The sequence below is a fragment of the Lepisosteus oculatus genome, chromosome 2 (assembly GCF_040954835.1).
Source record: "Lepisosteus oculatus isolate fLepOcu1 chromosome 2, fLepOcu1.hap2, whole genome shotgun sequence".
NCBI lineage: Eukaryota > Metazoa > Chordata > Actinopteri > Semionotiformes > Lepisosteidae > Lepisosteus > Lepisosteus oculatus.
In genome coordinates this window covers 23636940-23655087 of record NC_090697.1, presented here as the reverse complement: position 1 = coordinate 23655087, position 18148 = coordinate 23636940, and the positions used below count along the sequence as shown (strand labels likewise).

General features: G+C 42.2%; 2 protein-coding genes and 1 long non-coding RNA gene across 4 annotated transcripts in view; 1 reads left to right on the top strand and 2 right to left on the bottom strand.

The window, feature by feature from the left end:
- Positions 1 to 1852: 1852 nt before the first annotated feature.
- Positions 1853 to 10306, bottom strand: tfb2m (transcription factor B2, mitochondrial). The gene is made up of 9 exons (XM_006626064.3): positions 10159 to 10306; positions 7897 to 8322; positions 7507 to 7598; positions 6488 to 6641; positions 5825 to 5973; positions 5145 to 5234; positions 4537 to 4599; positions 4095 to 4243; positions 1853 to 3135 (listed from the first exon to the last, which is right to left on the bottom strand). The coding sequence occupies exons 2-9, from the start codon at positions 8315 to 8317 to the stop codon at positions 2946 to 2948; spliced, it is 1308 nt and encodes a 435-aa protein (XP_006626127.2). The 5' UTR covers positions 8318 to 8322; positions 10159 to 10306; the 3' UTR covers positions 1853 to 2945.
- A 444-nt stretch (positions 10307 to 10750) lies between these two features.
- smyd3 (SET and MYND domain containing 3) overlaps positions 10751 to 18148 on the top strand; it is a 343364-nt gene continuing 335966 nt past the window's right edge. The window contains exon 1 of the mRNA XM_006626065.3: positions 10751 to 10986. Within this exon, the coding sequence (XP_006626128.1) occupies positions 10826 to 10986 (161 nt within the window). The 5' untranslated portion in view covers positions 10751 to 10825. The remainder of the gene's footprint in view (positions 10987 to 18148) is intronic.
- LOC138243414 (uncharacterized) lies at positions 12310 to 16826 on the bottom strand. 2 transcript variants are annotated; one of them, XR_011192115.1, is made up of 3 exons: positions 16540 to 16826; positions 15648 to 15727; positions 12310 to 15434 (listed from the first exon to the last, which is right to left on the bottom strand). It is a non-coding gene; the product is annotated as an uncharacterized lncRNA (long non-coding RNA). The 2 variants fall into 2 exon arrangements; XR_011192116.1 differs by having other exon boundaries at positions 15653 to 15727.

Sequence of the window (18148 nt, the reverse complement as noted above, 5' to 3'; positions counted from 1 at the left end):
ACAAGTATATATACTGTATACAGTAGTTAATAGTGCAGATTTTAAATCAAGGGATGCTGTATTAAAATTGTCTAAAACACTTTTAAGGCTTGATTTAGAGTATTGTATACGATTTTGGTCACCACATTATGGAAAAGATATTGCGGCTCTGGGATCGATCCAGAAAAGAGTAACCAGTACATTTCAGGAGTTAAGGGAATGTCCTGGACTGACAGACTGAAGGAATCAAACCTTCTGAGTGCTGCACTAAGACTAAGGGGGGGTGATACCTTTATTCAAAATTCACAAATTAGTATGGAACAAGCTGCCCTCCCATGTTGTTTAAGCCAATAACCCTACGATTAATTAACCACTAACAACAGGTAGATAGGAATGGCAACCTCTCATCTGTAACCTTTCTTATGTTCTTATGAAATAACATTGTACTTACACTATGCAGGTATTTAAACAAACCTATTCACAGTAGGTATGTGTATTTGCCCTTCTCTTTTAAATATCCAACATTAAAAAAAAGGGTGAATTTGATCCTTGGATCAATTAACTTCTAAGTATGAAGTTGGCTTGATGGGCCAGATGACTTTCTCTTACTTGTAAGCTTTCTTAAGTTCTTAATTTCAAAATCAATAAAACCATGTTGCCTCCCCCCCCCCCAAAATAAAAACATTCTGCATAACCTGAACAGGTGCACAACACTTTGGAAAATTTAGAAATTACATTGTTTTCAGATGCCTGCGGAGATTCTGCTACAGTGACACATTTCCACAGTTGTGTGAAACCGAAGTTCATAATTCTCTCCAGGAAGCTTTACTAGTGCTGGGGTTTAGCATATGTGCTTAAGAGTACACTAGTATCAAATAAAAGTTGAATTTATTTCTATAAGAAAAAAATAAATCTCTTCTGTTTCCTTTTTGCCTTCACAATAAATGGCCCAAATTAATTAAGATAAGATAAGATCACATTATTAGCCATTTACAGTTTCTTGCATTAGGAATTCGTCTTTTCACATACCCCAGCTTGCTCTCCATGAGACACACAGGCACACAGACGGGGAGAGAGAAGCTTGGGGTCAGAGCGCAGGTCCAGCCAGGGTCTTGCTCAGGGGTCCAATGGAGTAGGATTCCTCTGCCGGCTACGGGATTTGAACTGGCAACCTTCCAGCCACAGGCGCAGATTCTTAGCCATAGTGCCACCGCTCTGCCCAAGGGAATGATGCTCCTGTATCAGAATGTGTGCTAACTGAGGGAGTGATGTTACAGTCTATTTCCAGTAGTGGACACAGAATTTAACCGGATGTAGGTCTGGCCTTTATCATATGTTGATTAGTACTGTATGTGGAATACATCACCCAAAGATTTTATTTTAAAAATATTATTTGTGCTGAACACTACACGTCTTGCCCGGATACATTCCTGAGCACCAAGGAATGTCCTGCGCTGAGAGGCAAAAATACCTGCATCTTCTACCAGAGATGACAATGAGGAAACCTGCTTCAAATTTTCAAAATGTTCAAAGGACTGACTAAGTCAGCCCTATGGACTTCTTCAGTAGCGAAGGTGAAACACATTGGGGGTAATGCCTTTGACCTCCTTCAAGAAATGGTTGACAAAATCCTTGGATCAATTATGTACTGAAAAAACAAACACAAAGATGCAAGATAGGCTGAATAGCCTTATCTTCTTTGTAACTGTTCTGAAGTGGTTATGTAGAACTCTTGGACCATTAAAATTCTAAAATGTGCACACAAATACTGTCTCATTTATCAACCAACATAAGGACACAAAAGGTGTCCGAGCCATTGTTTAAGCCTTTGTTTTTTTCCTTCATTTTATAAACAGAAACACAAATCAAGAGATTAGAAAAGGACTTCAGGACTTTCATTAAATACACTGATTGTACAAATTATTCTGTGGAAAAATATACAAGTAAATACAACATCATCTTTAGTTTGTACACAGAATATCATGTTTCAGTGAAAATCATATAGTTCTTGTGAAACTTAAAGGATTACATACCACATTTTTTACAATGTCTTTTTGTAGGCCTTAAAGTTTCTGGAATAAGGACGGCATAAATGAACAATTTCGTACCAAGGGTGAATCATTTCTGTGTTTTTGTATGATTGAAAAGAAAGTGTCTTAAATTCTGACAGTTGCTAAGTATGGGGACATTCTATTGGAGGTCAATTGATTCCACAATAGTTTTCTTTTTTCTTTAGAACAGGCATTAAAAGATACGCTTTCTACATATGTACAGATAATTCCATATAACTGAAGTAAGAAATTCTCAGTTTTGTGACTGAAATCAGCCCTGCATTAAAAATGGCATTACAGTTCTTGGCTTCAACATGATTTCCACTTACATTTCACATGTCTTATGGTGTACACCAAATAAAAATAAATGAAAAGTTGCATGATCTTTTACATTTTCAGAATGTACACAATTATGAGTAAATTTATGTTGGGTGGTATTTACTACTTTTTTAGTTTTTGTAAGTATTATAATCATGCACTCAGCATTTGTTTCACCAAGCTCTAAAAGCTGTATACATGTTCACTTTGTGGTTAGACTGTAAAACATTCCATATTCTTTTGAAAAGCCTCAGTGTTGTTACCCACATCATTCAAAGCACTGTCACCAACAGGTTTTGCCCATGGAAAACAAAATGGAAGAAGGCAGTGAACCTTGCCTTTGCAGCAGCTCTGCTCATTTCTTTCTTCTTCGAAAAGGAATAAAAGACATGCAGTATGCAGGTCTCGTAGTGAAACCTACTCTGGTACCACAGTTTAAGGACAGCCTGATCACTGAAGATGAAAGTCATCGTCCTCTCACGGCACAGTGCAATCTGGACATTCTGCCACAGTGGTAAAGAGACGAACACAGCATAAATTAAGGTTTACATTATGTCACTCTGCACCATGGAGGTCTCGTCAGGGGGGATTCTGAAGCTACTGAAACCCTGTGTTCTGGGTATTTTCCAGGATTTCTTCATATAACCAGCTCTGTGCAAACTCCTCTGAATGCTCCATAGCTTCAAAGAGTTTCTTATATTCCTCTGGATACAAATGGCCTGTGAAAATGTCCTCTGGCAATTCCATCTGCAATAGCAACTTCTGTCCAGTCCCAGGGCTCCAGGAGCTGCAAAAAAAAGAAGTTTGATTAGGTGGGTAACATATTTCCATGCAGCTAAGCCTGTAGAACAAAATGTGGAAAATGAAGGTAGTCTTCCTAAATCCCCTTGCTGGATGTTGGACTCAAAAAGTCCAAACACTCCAGTAACTGGTTCTATGTAACAAGTTTATAAACACATCCAAAGGTATCCAACACATCTCACAGAAGACACATGACTGGTTCACTCCAACATGCTGTCTTGTGTGTTTCAGTCTGACAGAATGCACCAGAGAAGCCAAGTGAAGTGCATCTCCATGTTGTTTATTACTCTCATGAACAATACATTAGAAGAGAAATGAAAAGGAACATGAAGTTTACAGGTGTATGCAAAATGCAATGGCAGAGTAAGGAGCCACATCATTATCCACTCTGATATGTTTAGTGCATACATCAACACAACTACATATGTATTGTTTCTGAAAGTATGTATGTTATTACTTAATAATAACACAATATGTGGTAATTTCTTTATTCATGTTGTTACTGAATCTATTTCAGTCATTTCCAGCCTTTTGACAGATATTCACTACCGTATTAGTAGAAGCTTATCCCCATTTTAGAGTAATGTCTTTGAGAGAAATAGTACCCATTATAACCACTTGTGCATGTGGAGGCTTCAGAGCTTCAAGCATCTCCGTGTATCTGTACTGAGACACCCTGCTTTAGCCGCGCTACATAAGACAGAGCTCAGCACTATCACGATAACACCCACTGCCACAGAAAGTGCTCTGGCATTAAGATATATACAGTATCGATAAGAAAACAACTAAAGTGAAGTTTTGGATTTACCAGTGCCTTTTCATACATGTCAAATTATTAACAAAAATCACATCTATCCTGATCTATATCACTACCACCCATTGGGAAACACTTCAGTCAGGCAGCTTAAAACTTGCTTTAACATCCAAAATCTGCACTGCACTTACTTCAGCCTGTCAACCAGCTTTGCTTTGCGTTTGGCCAGACACTGCTTGATCATCATCACGAGAGTGGCCCCGGTGGAGGTGGTCAGGGTATCCGTGAACAGGTCTCTGCGCGGGGTCATCCTCACCAGGCACAAGTGATCATTTGTCAGCTGGTTATTGGGAATAAAAGTCACTGCTGTAACAGGGCAACTGGAATGATGACGCACAGTCTCGTAACGAGGGACGAATAATCAGAAGCTTTTGGGGATAAATGTGTGCACGTAACTGTGATAATTATGCACTTCATTAGGTTAAAGGTGTCAATATTTTAGCAGGTAAAATAAAACCTGTAAAATTAAAAAATGAGCAGCCCCCAGCACCTTCCACAGTTGGTGGTGACCTATACCTTTGCAGTAGAAAAGAAAGAAAAAAGTGACACGATCAGGTGCAAAGAAAGACTTACAGAGCTTTTTGGTATCGCAAGTCCACCATGCTTAGATGTGGTAACAAAAGAAGACCAAGGTTCCTACAAGTAAAAGTGAAATACAATGAATGGTTTGTTGAGCCACAGAATGGTTTTGATTATACCTAATTCAAGGGAACTTCCGTTTAATACATTTACTCATACAAATATGAATGTGTGTTTACTCCTTGCTGTTTTCAAATATCTCATTTTTAACGGAAGACGCAATACTCTGCAAATTGTTGCAAAAGGAAATCTCAGCCTGTTTGTCAACTCAAAATAAATTTTGTTCTGCAAAAGAAAGATTGATTTTCAACAGCTAAAAATTCTCCTGTAAAGTCCAAATGACTGGGGATCCTCCTGTCAGAATCATCTTTAGAATGAATAAATACTCCTATGGTCACTGATCACATAGAGACCAATTAAAAGAGACACAAAGTGTCTTACAAAATCCATTTGCTAACTGCTTGAAGTGTCTTACAGCCTTGCCTGTAGTTCTAGTGGGGATCTAGGCTGTGGCGTTTGTATAAACCATTCTGCTGTAAGATGTGTTTTCCTATCTGCTTTACTGAGATTGTCCACTAGTGAGCTATAAAAACATGGCTTACTTTGTGCAGAAGTTGGATGTCACAAGCCATCTGCCAAAGACAACCTAAAGCTAGATAGTTCTTCATTTCTCCAGGAGAGGCAACCATTTTCTAAATTAAATAACACAAAAGAAAAATACAACAAAGATAAATCCTTTCATTCTGCCACAGTTCTGAAAAAGTGAATTCTATAATTTAGGACATGACACTTGTGAGATACTGTAATGCATCTCATTTTCCTTATACACCGTTCTGCCTGAAGTATGCCATAAATGACCATAAAAATATTTTTTATGAGTATCAACATTTTCAACACCTTCCTTATGTTCTTTTTTTGGATAGATAAAAAATGCAGAATCAAACTTGATCTGATTACTGTTAAAAACCATTCTAAACTAGTCATAATTTTTTTAGAATACCTTGTTTTCCTGCCATAAAACACCAGAATGCAAAACCTAAATATCACCTTACATCTGAGCCATGAGGAAAGTGATGAAGAGCAAAAGACAAATGGTAGCTTTCTTGACGGAAATGTCTCGTACTCTCAATTCTGCTTCTTGTTTCACCTAACTTAACCTTTGCATCCTTGTATCCTTTGTACACTTGGCCTTCGGATTAATCGCAGGCAACACACGAGCAGGCTGTTGAGAAACGGTTAATGTGCCCCCAATGCAAAAGCCCTCCTGCGAGTGCACACCCACCGTGTATTCCTTCTCACTGATGAACATGATCAGCTCCACCCTGCCGAAGCGGAACACCGAGAGGCGCTCGTACAGGGCGTAGATGAGCTTCCACAGCATGCTCCTCTCATTCTTCTGGGCGAAAATCCCAACCACTTTGACGGGCACATCTACAAAACAAAACATCGGGGTTCCAAAGGCAACTATGACCTTTTCCACCAGCACAGAATCGGTTTGGTTTTCAATTGCACAGGTTTTTTTTTTCTAGCCTTGATTTTTATGGTTCCTTGACAGCAGAAGATGTCATCCTTCTGAAAATGAAAGTCTTTTTAAATACAGAGGTACAGGTAGGTAGCTGCGTCAGCATGCACAGAATGCAAAGGAACAGGTAGAGGTTTTCTTTTGCTTTCAGCATGAAATAAAGAGAAGAAATGCTGTGTATCTTTTCAGCATAGAATAAGCTTTTACCTGCTCATTTTAATTACAGCGTATAAATAAACAAGTAAATACAGAAATAATGTGAAAACTACTCCAGAATTCCTCCGCCTCCAGCATCAATTATATGCACATTGTAAAATAAAAATCATGTCTAGGTACAAATACCTAGATCCTAGAAAGTTCGTTTTGAAACTAATAACTCATCACTACATCATTCATTTTTAGTTACACGATGGCAAACCACACCTGCAGTCCAAGGAACCTGGGAGATGCCTAGGTCATTGAAGAGTTTCTCCGAATACATAGCTGGTGGCTTCATGGAGCCCTGGCCGATAGGATCAAGCTTGAAGAAGTCACAGTGCACCACCTCCAGCTGCCCATCCAAACTGTTCTCCAGGGCCTGCACACATGGCACTCGTTACCCCTCAGAAATAATCTGCACACTTATATGCTTTAAATAAACTTTAAAAGAATGGTTTAACACCTAGTATCAGCTCTTAAAAACAGAATTTCTATTTTGATAAACATCATTCATCAATTTCCCAACCACTTTATGCAATGCAGGGAGTCAGAGCCTATCCCAGCAGGCAAAGGGTGCAAGGCAGGATACACCCCAGCACAGTAGTTTTGCCTTCTGCCTCCAAGTGCTGGGGCCCTGCGGTAAATTCCTGAGGTGTTATCTGTGTGGAGATTATATGTTCTCCCCACGCTTATGTGGGTTTCCTCGAGGTGGTCCGGTTTCCCCCCCACAGGCCCAAAGACATACTACTAGTGGGTTAACTGGCATCTGGGCAAACTGTCCCCGGTGAGCGTGCGTGTGTGCGTCAGTGTAACCCTTGCAACAGACTGGTGTCACTACCAAGGTGTATCCTGCCTTAAGCCCGCTGCTTGCTGGGATGGGCTCTGGCTCCCATGTGACTTTGTATTAGATAAAACTGTTAGAAAACAGGCAGAACGATGATTGAATATTATTCAGTGCGTCAACTTTAAAAACAATTTTTGGCTACAAATGGTAGTAAAGTAGAAACTGGGACTGTCGTACTGTCAACTCATAATAAAATAAGAAACCCTTTTAATTCCTGTAAGAGCATTTAGTTATCTGATTTGAGTCCTGCAATGAAGGACTTATTAACTACTTTATAGTTATACATGCTTCCCCTGATGAAAACAGCGGCAGAAATACAGAGAAACACCTCAGGAGACACACTTAATTCAGTGATTAGATTCCTTCTGCGGATAATGTTCAGCAGGGGTGGAATCTTTACCTGCAGGTCTGGAAGAAATTGCTTATCACTTTCAAGAGCGATCACTCTCTGTGCTCCAGAGTTGAGCAACGTTCGGGTTAGGACTCCAGGGCCTAAACACACAAAGGAACAAAGAAAAACCTTCCAGGAGCAGCAGACAGGAAGAGCTTCAGAAACAAAAATAATTACGGCATACTATGTTACAGAATGCAACCAAGTCAAACATCAATAAGAGAAAAATTTTCTTTGTAAGACAGACTAAAAGTACCTAAATACAGACACAACACAGACCTAAATCTACAAAAAATCCCATCTAGACAAAAAAAAAGGAGTCTGATAATGGTTCCTTTGTAGTGCAGCCTTTTCCTTCTCATCGTCAAATGCTAGACCGAAAGACACACTTAGACCTACCAGGGTTGCATTCAAAGAGGACAGCTCTGCTATCGGCCAGGTCACCCTCCAGCTTGTCGGCCACCAGCTGGGCCAGGGCAGGGTCCACGATGAACCGGCGGAGCGTGCGGCATGCCAGCGCTTTCTTCGTGTGCTCCTCCACCTCGCCCACGTCCAGGAAGTCGTATCTCGACAGCGGCCTGCACTGGCCCTTCGAGGAGAGGGCCACGGCCGACAGGTTTCTCTGCGTCAGGCTGTGGCAGTGGGAGGGTTTCTCGGGCTGTGGCTGAGCCTGTGGCTTCAGTGTCCCTCCAGCGAAGGGGGCGGCATCGATGGAGTAGGCCCGCACCACCGGAGAGGGCCCCCTGAGCTGTCCTCGGCGCATCTGACCGCGAGCGGCCCGCACGGCCCATACCACAAGCCTGTAACTCTGCGTGGCCATGGCAGCTGAGTGAAGGAATAAAAAAAAAACGTACTCAGCATCTCAAAGGGTCAGCAAAATGTTTTTGCAACAGTATTTCTATCTTATAGTATCGATGGTGTAAAGTTATTTAATTGTTAACCTTATACTCAGAATCCCCGGTGTCATTATACACCTGTGGTTTGTTATGCATTCATTTCACACGTTTTTTTTTTACATATTATTGCGCTAAACTCTCATTTTACAGATTTTCAATGATTCATGCCAAAACAACCAAACTCCGGAAACCACCTCCGCCTGAAGAAACTCCACATGACTGTGCCAATGAACCCAGGGCACCAGTGCAGTGAGGCTACAGTGCTAACCCCTGTGCCGCCATGATATAAAACCTAAAAAACAAATCCATCAGCTTAGCTACAGCGTGAAACAAGTCTTAAAAGTGAAATTAAATAAAAAAGGATTCGCAAAGAAAACAACAGTAACAGGAACAGTGTTGTGTTCAACGCCTTTCACCACCTACCACTAACAACAGTCCTGCCTTCACCTTTTACCCAGAAATTGATTAACATTAACAAACACTTCGGTTAAAAATGCTTAGTACAGCTACAGAAATATGTTACAAACTGTGTAAAATTGTTTTAAGAGTTTAGACTTCTGGTTGGGAGAGAAAACCCATGTGAACACGAGGAGAACATACCTACTCCATGCAGACAGCACCCCAGGAACTGAACCCAGGGCCCCAGAGCTGCGAGGCAGCTATTTTAACCTCTATGTCAACAAACTGGCCCTTCTTAAATATTCATCCACAATTCATCTTCAAGTCAAACAAAATAGAACAAATACAAAAACATACAAAAATGGAAGCTCACAAAAAAGGTGAAAGGGGAGCTAATTTAACTTTGAAAACAATTTGTGCTTTTAGAAGAGAGGGGAAAAATATATTTTTCATTCTAAAGGAACCCAAAGTACTTGACATATAGGAAGAAACCCGCTTCACCCACCACTGAAGAGCACCACTCACCTGGCCGTTGAGCGGCTACTGCTCTGCCCCCGCGGCTCCACCACAACCCCACAGCAGGTGGAGGTGGAAAAGTGAAAACTGCTTCACACACTGAATTACCGCGAAAATTTAGGAAGGCTGGACTGTGCAAGAACAGCAAGACAGCAATGTAAACACCATTTAACACCCTGATTCCTGCCAACAGTGTCATGATTCGTATGTTTAAAGAACAAGTAGGCAAGACCTCTGCATATCGTGTCCCACAAAAAAACTGCACCTAGACTACTGTATACTGGTTACATTAGGTTGTGGAAATCCTACTTGATTGCAGAATAACAGGGTGAAGGGTGGAAAAAAATGTTACTTTTGAGTTCGAGATTTGTAAAAGACGCCAACCTTACACTCGTTCCTTGGCTTGGATAGTTTAAAAAAATGCCTGATTAGTTAGCTCCTGTGTGCTGAGTTCAAATGAAAAATGTATCTGCTAATTTAAATGACCAGATGAAACAATTCACACAACCACATGGCGCAGAGCACTCTCGACTCCTCCTGTGCACTATATTTTCCATTTCCTCAACAGCATACTATATTTTCAAGAACTACCGTGTAAAACACCTCGATTTTCTAGTGGAGACCGAGTATTGGTGTGGTTATGAATTTTGTGACAAAATTCTGTTGATCGTACTCGGTTTTAAAGACGCATCTAAAACTGAGAACCAACTTGTGATGTAACGTTTTCAGTAGCGAGTACAGTACTGCTGTCTTGGTTCAGGACCATACTACGACAAGACATGAGGCAAATTAAAATTTCTACTGAATTTTCACTTATATGCACACAAAATGTGTAAACACGATACCTTACCCGGTTTTGTCGCGCCTAGATTTCCCCTCCTCCACGTTTTCTCACAGAAAGCATGGATACAGTGCTACGATGTCCTAAAACCCCAAACGGTGACATTGAGCAAGCATGAAGCTCAACTCTCGCCGTGTTACACAGATGTCGAAACTGTGAGTCAATGCAGGCGACGAGTACAGGGGCTTTATGGGTATTGTAGTTTTTTTGAGTCTCACAATTAGGGAACGAAGTGTGCAGAAACCACACCACCAACGCAAAAACTGCGCAAATCAGAAAGATACGTCTTCTGTATTATTATTATTCGAGTTGAATGTCATCGTTTCCCAGGGTATGCCAAGTGAATTTTAAAAGGTCAAAGCCACCCACACAAGTTCGGGAATTTAAGAAAAACAAACACGCAAAAATGAGCATACATCAATTTATACAGACATTTTTACTGAATTAGCATCAAACTGAAAAGTTTGCCTGAGCTTTAGCAATAATGTACAGTATTTTTCGTTCATTGGCAGTCTTGGACAGAAGAAATCGCTCTTACGGATTAAAAAAAAAAATACCCCGTTCACGTGACAATGTCTGCTCCCTGTGCGGCCTCAGCGGCTCGCGAAAGTTTATTCCTGCACGAGCTCCAGTCCCCGGTTCGCTCTTCTCTCCAATCGGTGCGGCTCGCGCGGTCATGGCGCGGAGACTCGAGCGGTTCTGCAGCCCAGGAAAGGGCCACGGGCTCCGGGCGCTCGCCCCGCTCAGGCCCGGGGAGCTGCTGTACACGGCCGAGCCCTTCGCCTGCACGGTTTCCACGAGAGGAAGAGGGTCCACCTGCGAGAGCTGCTTTTCCAGGTAATGCATACAAATACCACTCCGCACCTGAGAAGTAAGTAATGCTTTTTTTCCCAAATAAGAATGCGTTTTTATTTGATTTGGAGCTCCGTGCGGATGGAGTGGAGTAAAAGTCGTATTTGGGAAATGCTGCCAATCTGTTTTTTTAATGCTGCAGATCTTTTTTGGGCGTTGCATCCACATTGCCTGCGATACATTTTTATTTGCTTTATTCTTTATCTTATCTTATTCCCATCCAGCTTTATTCTCACAATTATTTCTCTAATTATTTACGATTATCTTAATGAAATGTTATTCAATTGTATTTAGAAAAGTAGGTAATGATGAAAGTTGTATTTTCCACTGAGGGATACGTGTGCTGTCACCGGAGCGCACTTCGAATAGTGGATTGTGAACAAGAATTATGAAGTATGAAGATGCTGGTTACTGAGTTATTGGACGAGCAATATGCTACGTTATTACAACGTTTTACTGAATCGTATACTGTACTGTACGCATTTCGTTAGGTTTCAGACAAAGGTCTTGTTGTTTCTGATGCATTACAACTTTGTAATGTACAGCTTTTAAATCTTAGGCGCTACATCATTGTCCAGTTGTCGCCACCAAATGGTTATAATTTGCGATGCGAGTGGCTCTCTGAGATGACTATAAACGAGCTGAGCATTGCATTTGTTGTGGAATTAGAAGATTGTGCTGCCCTGATCCAGTGAAAGGGCATCTTGTCACGGTGATGTGTTAAACACAAAATAGCACATCACGATGTTAGACGTCGGATTTTTTATTGTAAATTAAACCATCCCGTATTTAAAGGGTTACTGGGCAATTGCGTTGCTCTTCCACAAATTATCAGCATAAAAAAGGCAACTGTTTTAAATTGGGTTAACGGGAATAAAACATGTTTGTGGTTTAAATGTTCACTAGCTGGATGTACTGTACAACATGGGTAAATCTTCCAAAAGGTCTACAGTACAGTCAGTGAATTAACCAGTTAATTTCACTTGGTTCTTACTTCACCTACAATACTTTTCACTTGCCAGAGACGTGATAAACTGTGTAATTAGGCAGTTGTTTTAAGCAAGCTTTTGGGTAGGATTGATAGCCATGTGTCTGGGATCCTGCCGCCCTCCTGTGTGTGAGAATCTGGGGGCTGTGCAGGTACAGGACAGCCGGTTTTAGGAGTGTGTGCCTTCTAAACTAATTTTTGCGGTCATTTTGTTTTTTTTTTTTGTGGAAAAAACGCCGGTTTGCAAATACTGGAGTTGTCTAAAGTTTTAACGAAAAACCTGGGAAGATGGTAATAATAATGTAGATATGAAACGTGCGTTATTTTTTTCTGCCTTTTATTCCTAAGAAAGACACAAACTGCTTCCTGACGTGAACGTCAATGGGGAATCTTCCACACTGCTCCGGCGGGGGAGATGGGATGAGCTTTGCGCTAGCAGCAGGGATTCTTTTCTTCTGCTTTCTTTGAAACGCAAGTGTGCAGAGGTGCCCGTTCAGAGCTGCAGTACTGTGTGAGCGGCCGTGACAGCCGATGGAACGAGCTTTCGCGCCCGCACACCAGTTAGGCTGCCGTGAGCTGCACTGGCCGGCGGAGGGAGCTCTTGGCTTCCCAGCCTGAGCGTCTCCCGGACCAGGTCCTGGCGCCTTGCCTGGGCCGGGGGCTGAAGGCGACGATCTGGCTCGCCATCGCTGACGAGACCAAGGTCGCCTCAGGCACCGAGAGGCCCCGGGTGGAGGTCCCAGCTGAGAGCCTCCAGTGGTCGTCACTAACCCCCCCAGGGGCCTACTGGCAGGCCTGGGCTATCTGGAGGAACAGGGGTCAGCGCTGCCAGAAACATGTGTGGCAGGTAGAAGCGATTCATGGTAATTTCTGAGGCCGTTCAGTTCAAGGGTCCTTTTTTGTATTTATTTCAGAGCATGTATTACTATTGCTCTATTACCCAATAGTGCATTTATTGGTATGCTTAATAATCTCTGTCTTGGAAATCCCACTTTAACTGTACAGGCTTTTAGAGTTGTATCCAATTCTTAAAGGGTTGTTTCTGGGCAAAAAAGGACACCCTTAGCTCATATGCTGTCATACTGTATGATAGTGTGGTCAGTGGCCAGTGTTAAAAAGTAATGTAATTTAATGTTGGCTTTGCAGTCACTAATGCTAATGTATAGTTTCTACAACGTGTTCCTGCACATACTGTTTTGTGTTTGGAGCTGTTACAGATTACCGGACATGCTTGTAAAAGATATTCATGTTATAATGACGGGTCTCTCTGTTCAGCCTCTGAGTATGTGATTGTACACTGCCAGTCACAATATGCTGTAATGGCTTTTGGCTTTCATTTCTTACAGGGCTGTGTAGCTTCACAAAATTGTAGCCTTCACTGTGAATTTCCTAAGTGTAGTTAACAATGCAGTGTTGTGTTCTTTAGTTGAAGTTGATCAACAAAGACTTCTTTTTTTTGCCTGTAATCACTCTTCTTGGTATATAAAAGAGCCAGATTCCTTCAGAATATGAACATGCGGGCTCTTGAGAGGCACAGCCAGAAAAGGATATTGCTCAGAATGGCAGACGAGACCTGGGTTGTCACAAGCTGTGACCTGGGTTTCCCAAGAAGTAGTGCTTGGCAGAGCTCTGTTCCACTTTAGGTATTAGTCATCCAGAGCCCTCTCTGCTGTTTGGGGAAAATGGCTGTTCCTGGGACTTACTGAATGCCTACAAGCCTACAGGTGAGAGACGGGCTGCTCCTCCATCTGGGGAGTTACAGAAGTTTAAGCACTGCAGAGCCTGTCGCCTCTTGATAACTAAGGTTTCTGATAGATGGGTGTGTTGTGGGAGTTCCCCTTTATTCTTCCTGTGTAGTGTAACAGGAGTTGTAGCTCCTGTAAACCCTGACTTTTAGAACTATCTGTGATTTCAGGTTTGGTGGGAATGTAATAATTCAAAATCACTACTGTAAGCACTCTTGCTTATTATATGGCATTGCAAAAAGAAACATTTTGCATCCACTCGATTGACTGGCTGATGAATGTGTATATATTTCTGAAGTCTGATTTAGGGGAAGTCTGTTCAGCAAAGTCACAGTTGAAATAGAGCCTGCACTTTCGTGAAACATGTGACATGGAGCCATCCTAACGGACACCTGTCCTCCTGTGTTTGTCCATAGATCAGTCCCTGGAAACACAGACCTCCTCGGAAGACAGGATACTTTAAGGATGTGCTAAAAAGGAGGTGGATGCTTCATCTCTATCTGAATACAGACTCTGAACCTCTTAAATTAAATGCTCTAGGCTTTGGCTTGGAGTCGAAAGGAGTTTTTCCCATCACGGATCCAGCCTGGGTGTCTCCTTTCCCAGTAGCACCAGCCCCCTGAAACGGCACCAGGATCAACTGAAGTGAAAAAGTCAGCTGGCTATTCTGAGCCTCTTTATTGCACGATAGAGGCTGCTGCCACAGCTATTGCAGGATATGAGCATCTGAGCCCTTTAACTGCATTTGGCGCAACGAGGCACCTGTCCCTGTTAGTCAAGGCAGCCAGAACGGATCATCCGGATCTTCTACCACTTCTGGCCGAGCCCTGTCCTCCAGGGGGGCCGACTCTTCCGTGTGTGTGGCAAGATCATCCTCGACTGCGTCAGGAGTTCGCTCTGCTGTTTTTGAGATGGTGTCCAAGATGCTGCCTTGGGCTGAATGGAGTCCAGGCCTGTGTTGATCGTGCGACAGACTGCACGTTGATGATCCATCGGGATCTGATCCGGACCCCTGTCCTGTTGGAGAGAATGGTGACGGCTCTGGAGAGCAGGGAAGGGTTTTCATCCTCCTCCAGGGATGCCTTCCCAGGCAGACGCACTTCCAGACACCAGTAACCCTTCCCAGTGGTCTCAGACAGATCTGAAGCCTCTCCTCTGCAACATGAGGAGAAGGGAAAAAGTGCCTCTCTTGAAATCCTATCGGTGACTATTGGCAAAAATGGAGTTCCCCAAAACCCAGTGTTAATAGGGTTTATTTAAGCGTTTCTAGTTTGGATAAGGCTGTTGTGCCATTGAGGCAGACAGATGAACTGCACTATTGAGCTTAAAAACTGCAAAATGATTTCAAACAGGTGTAATCAATTCCAGAGATAAATGGATTTCCAAATTCATTGCTGACCATGTGTTTTGGCAGGCAGGACAATGATGGACAGTGAAGGTTTTTGTCGTTTTTCTGCTATATTAACATGTGAAGGCTGACCTCTGTAATACTGTAATTTCAACATCTTCATCTTCTTCTGTTTGTTCGGGGGTCCATGCGAATCTTAAATCTTTGTTGCTTTGCTTTGTGTTAACTTTGGAAACGCCTCTGTAAAATGCCCGACAGCAGGTTAGGTCAAACCATTCATTTGCAAGTTTCATGCAGCCTCCGTCTAGCTCAGGTGTGCCAGATGGCGAAATGCTGGGTGACTCATGCTGCTCTGCTCAAGAAAGGAAATAGAAGTCGTAAATAGTATTGGTGATAGCTATATCCTTCTGTAAAAATATACTGAGTGCTCAGTTTCTTTTGTGCAGAACTTGTGCAAGTCTGAAGGATTTATTCAGGTTTTAAATGCAAATATGGGTCAAATAGTCTTGAAGGCTTTTGGTAAAAGCAATACACACTGTCTAAATGAAATAAATGAAGAAATTACCGTACATGCTGTGATGGACTGGCTCCCTGTCGGGGGTTTACCCTGCCTTGTGCTTGTTTCTTGTCAGGATAGTCACGACCCTGTGTTGGTTAAAGCAGTTAGCGGTAAAGTGGATGGGTGGATTATCAGCTACTGTATGACCTCCCTGAGCATTACCGCAATGCTGGCAGCACTGGGGCACAGCCCCACAGCAGTATATGCAGGGGCTGTGCTGTGATGACCCCTTTGCCTTCCCCATGAGTTCTGCCTCTCTTCCTCTGCAGCTGCAGCCTGCTGGCAAAGGTTAACTGATTACAGGTGGCTTGAGCAGTGCAATAGTCGGCCTAATGCTCAGCATGACTTTTGCCAAGCCTGGCAGCCCAGAAGGGTATTAATAAATGAATAAAATCCACTGCTCCACTGCTTTTTCAAGGCAGCAATTCAGATTTTTTCTTGCCTACAGCAGATGAATTTATCCCTGAGCTGTCAACATGTTATCCCCAAATGGTCTCTGAGTATTCAGGTCATTTTCATGCACAGGGAGAGCTCTCCCCTTCTACACATACACGCTTTATTTCATCAGCTCTTTTGGGAATTGTGACTCTACTGACATGGCAAACACAGAACCTCTGATGTTTGTGTGCAATTCCACCACTCTGGTATTTTGTTATTCCAATGACCATTAAAACTCAATCGGCTGCTCACTGTTAAAAATGTAGGTTATGTTCCCAATAAGCTACAATTTAGAAGCGCTTAGTTGTATTTTCTGTGTACTTCAATGTGAAAAGAACAATTCCTTAAATTTTGCGTTCTGTCTGTTGCTTATGTGTTTGCTTCTCCCGGTCATTGCGCGACGACGCGTTTTATTGCGTTAATGGAACACGGTCTCATTTGAGTGCGGCGTTAATCTTACGTGATAGTCTGTCGATGGAGGGGGAGTGGTAGCATGGTATAGATATTCTTTGTCGAAGCGAGTTTCCTGATTTTCAGATTGGGAATCTTTACGGTGAAGAAGGCGGACGGAGAAGAAAACCAAGGCTCAGAGGAAGGTCTGGCTCTCGTGGGCAGGAGCAGGAATCCTACGTGCGAAACGTCGATGAACATATTTGGCGGCGTTTTATTTCTGGGAGCTCTTTCTCATTTGGCTTCAGTGCGTGTGGGCACTTGGCCTCAGGCGAGTGTGTCTGTCAGCGTGCTGCACTTGGGTTTGATGGCGTTTGTCATTGCTGGAGCTCCAGCTGTTTTTATACCGGCTCACATGGTCTGCTGATGGCAGCCCAGCTATTTCAAAGGGCTCTTCACCTTGCAGAAATTCTTTTTCCGATTTTTCTAGTTGGCATTGTAGACATCGGTTGTGCTTTAAAAATAACTTTGATACCTTCAGTAAATGTAGGTAACTGGTCTTCTCATCAATAGCTACTTTTAGCATGCATCAACATGCAGATTTTGGTATATGCAGCATGAGTTCCTCAATGTTTTTCCACTTTGTCAAGCATGTTCTGCTGTTAAATTCTTTTATAACCTGTAAAGGGTGTTCACTTTCTTATTTCCCCTGGTCATGAAGATCGCCTGTTTTCTGTTGTTACTTAATATAATATTATTCACCTTCAAAATGACCCCATTCTTTCTGCTAATCAAGCACAGGACAGGTCAACGGCCCTTTCCTAAACCTGTTTGTGTCCTCACTGCAGGAGGTGTCAGTACTTTCTTTCAGGTCAATGAGGTAACCATAACAATAAAGTCATCAGTTATATGCAGTTTTAGCAACATTGTGACTCTGAGTGGCGTAGATGACAGTTTTGTGCAAGAGCTCTGGAGTCATTTCCATCAGCTTTCGATTGCCAAAATGGTACCAAGTGGGTCCACTGGGTGGCAATGTTGATGCATGACTGGGGAAGCTCTGCAAATAGCACTTGAATTCCAAGAGTCTTTGTATTAAGTATCTTTTAGGTGATTCTTACCAGAGACATAATCCCAGGTACTGTCAACCTGACAATGTCCTAGATGTGAAACCTTAAAATGAGTAAGTGCATGTTGTGAATTAGAACTTTCACAGCTGTTTTTTTTTCCAGTCTTCTTTTAAATTGGTGCCTTTTAAAGTGTGTAATGGCTAATGCAGTGCTAGTAGCAGATCTTGCAAAAATGTAATTAATAATGTCTGTATACGTTTCTGAATGCATTCAAAACCATTTACATAATTTTTATAACGTCCAGTTGCACAGTTGGCTGAAAATGAACCATGCCTACTACTGTATGTTCAATGTTTTTTTCTTGTAGCTTGTGAAGGCTTTCTTCTAGTGTAGTACCGTGTCCTTGCTTGTTTTCATGAATGCTAATCTGATGGAATAAACCTAGTAAAAATGCCACATTGTACTTGCTGAACCTGAACAGGTGCAGATATTGCTTTCTTTGTGGTTTCAGCAAGTTATTTAAATGTAATAAAGGTTTTCAGCCTCAAGCCTTAAGAGTAGTGATTTTTACAGTCTGTAGTTTATAGAGATTTGAACCTTGTGCAGTATTTT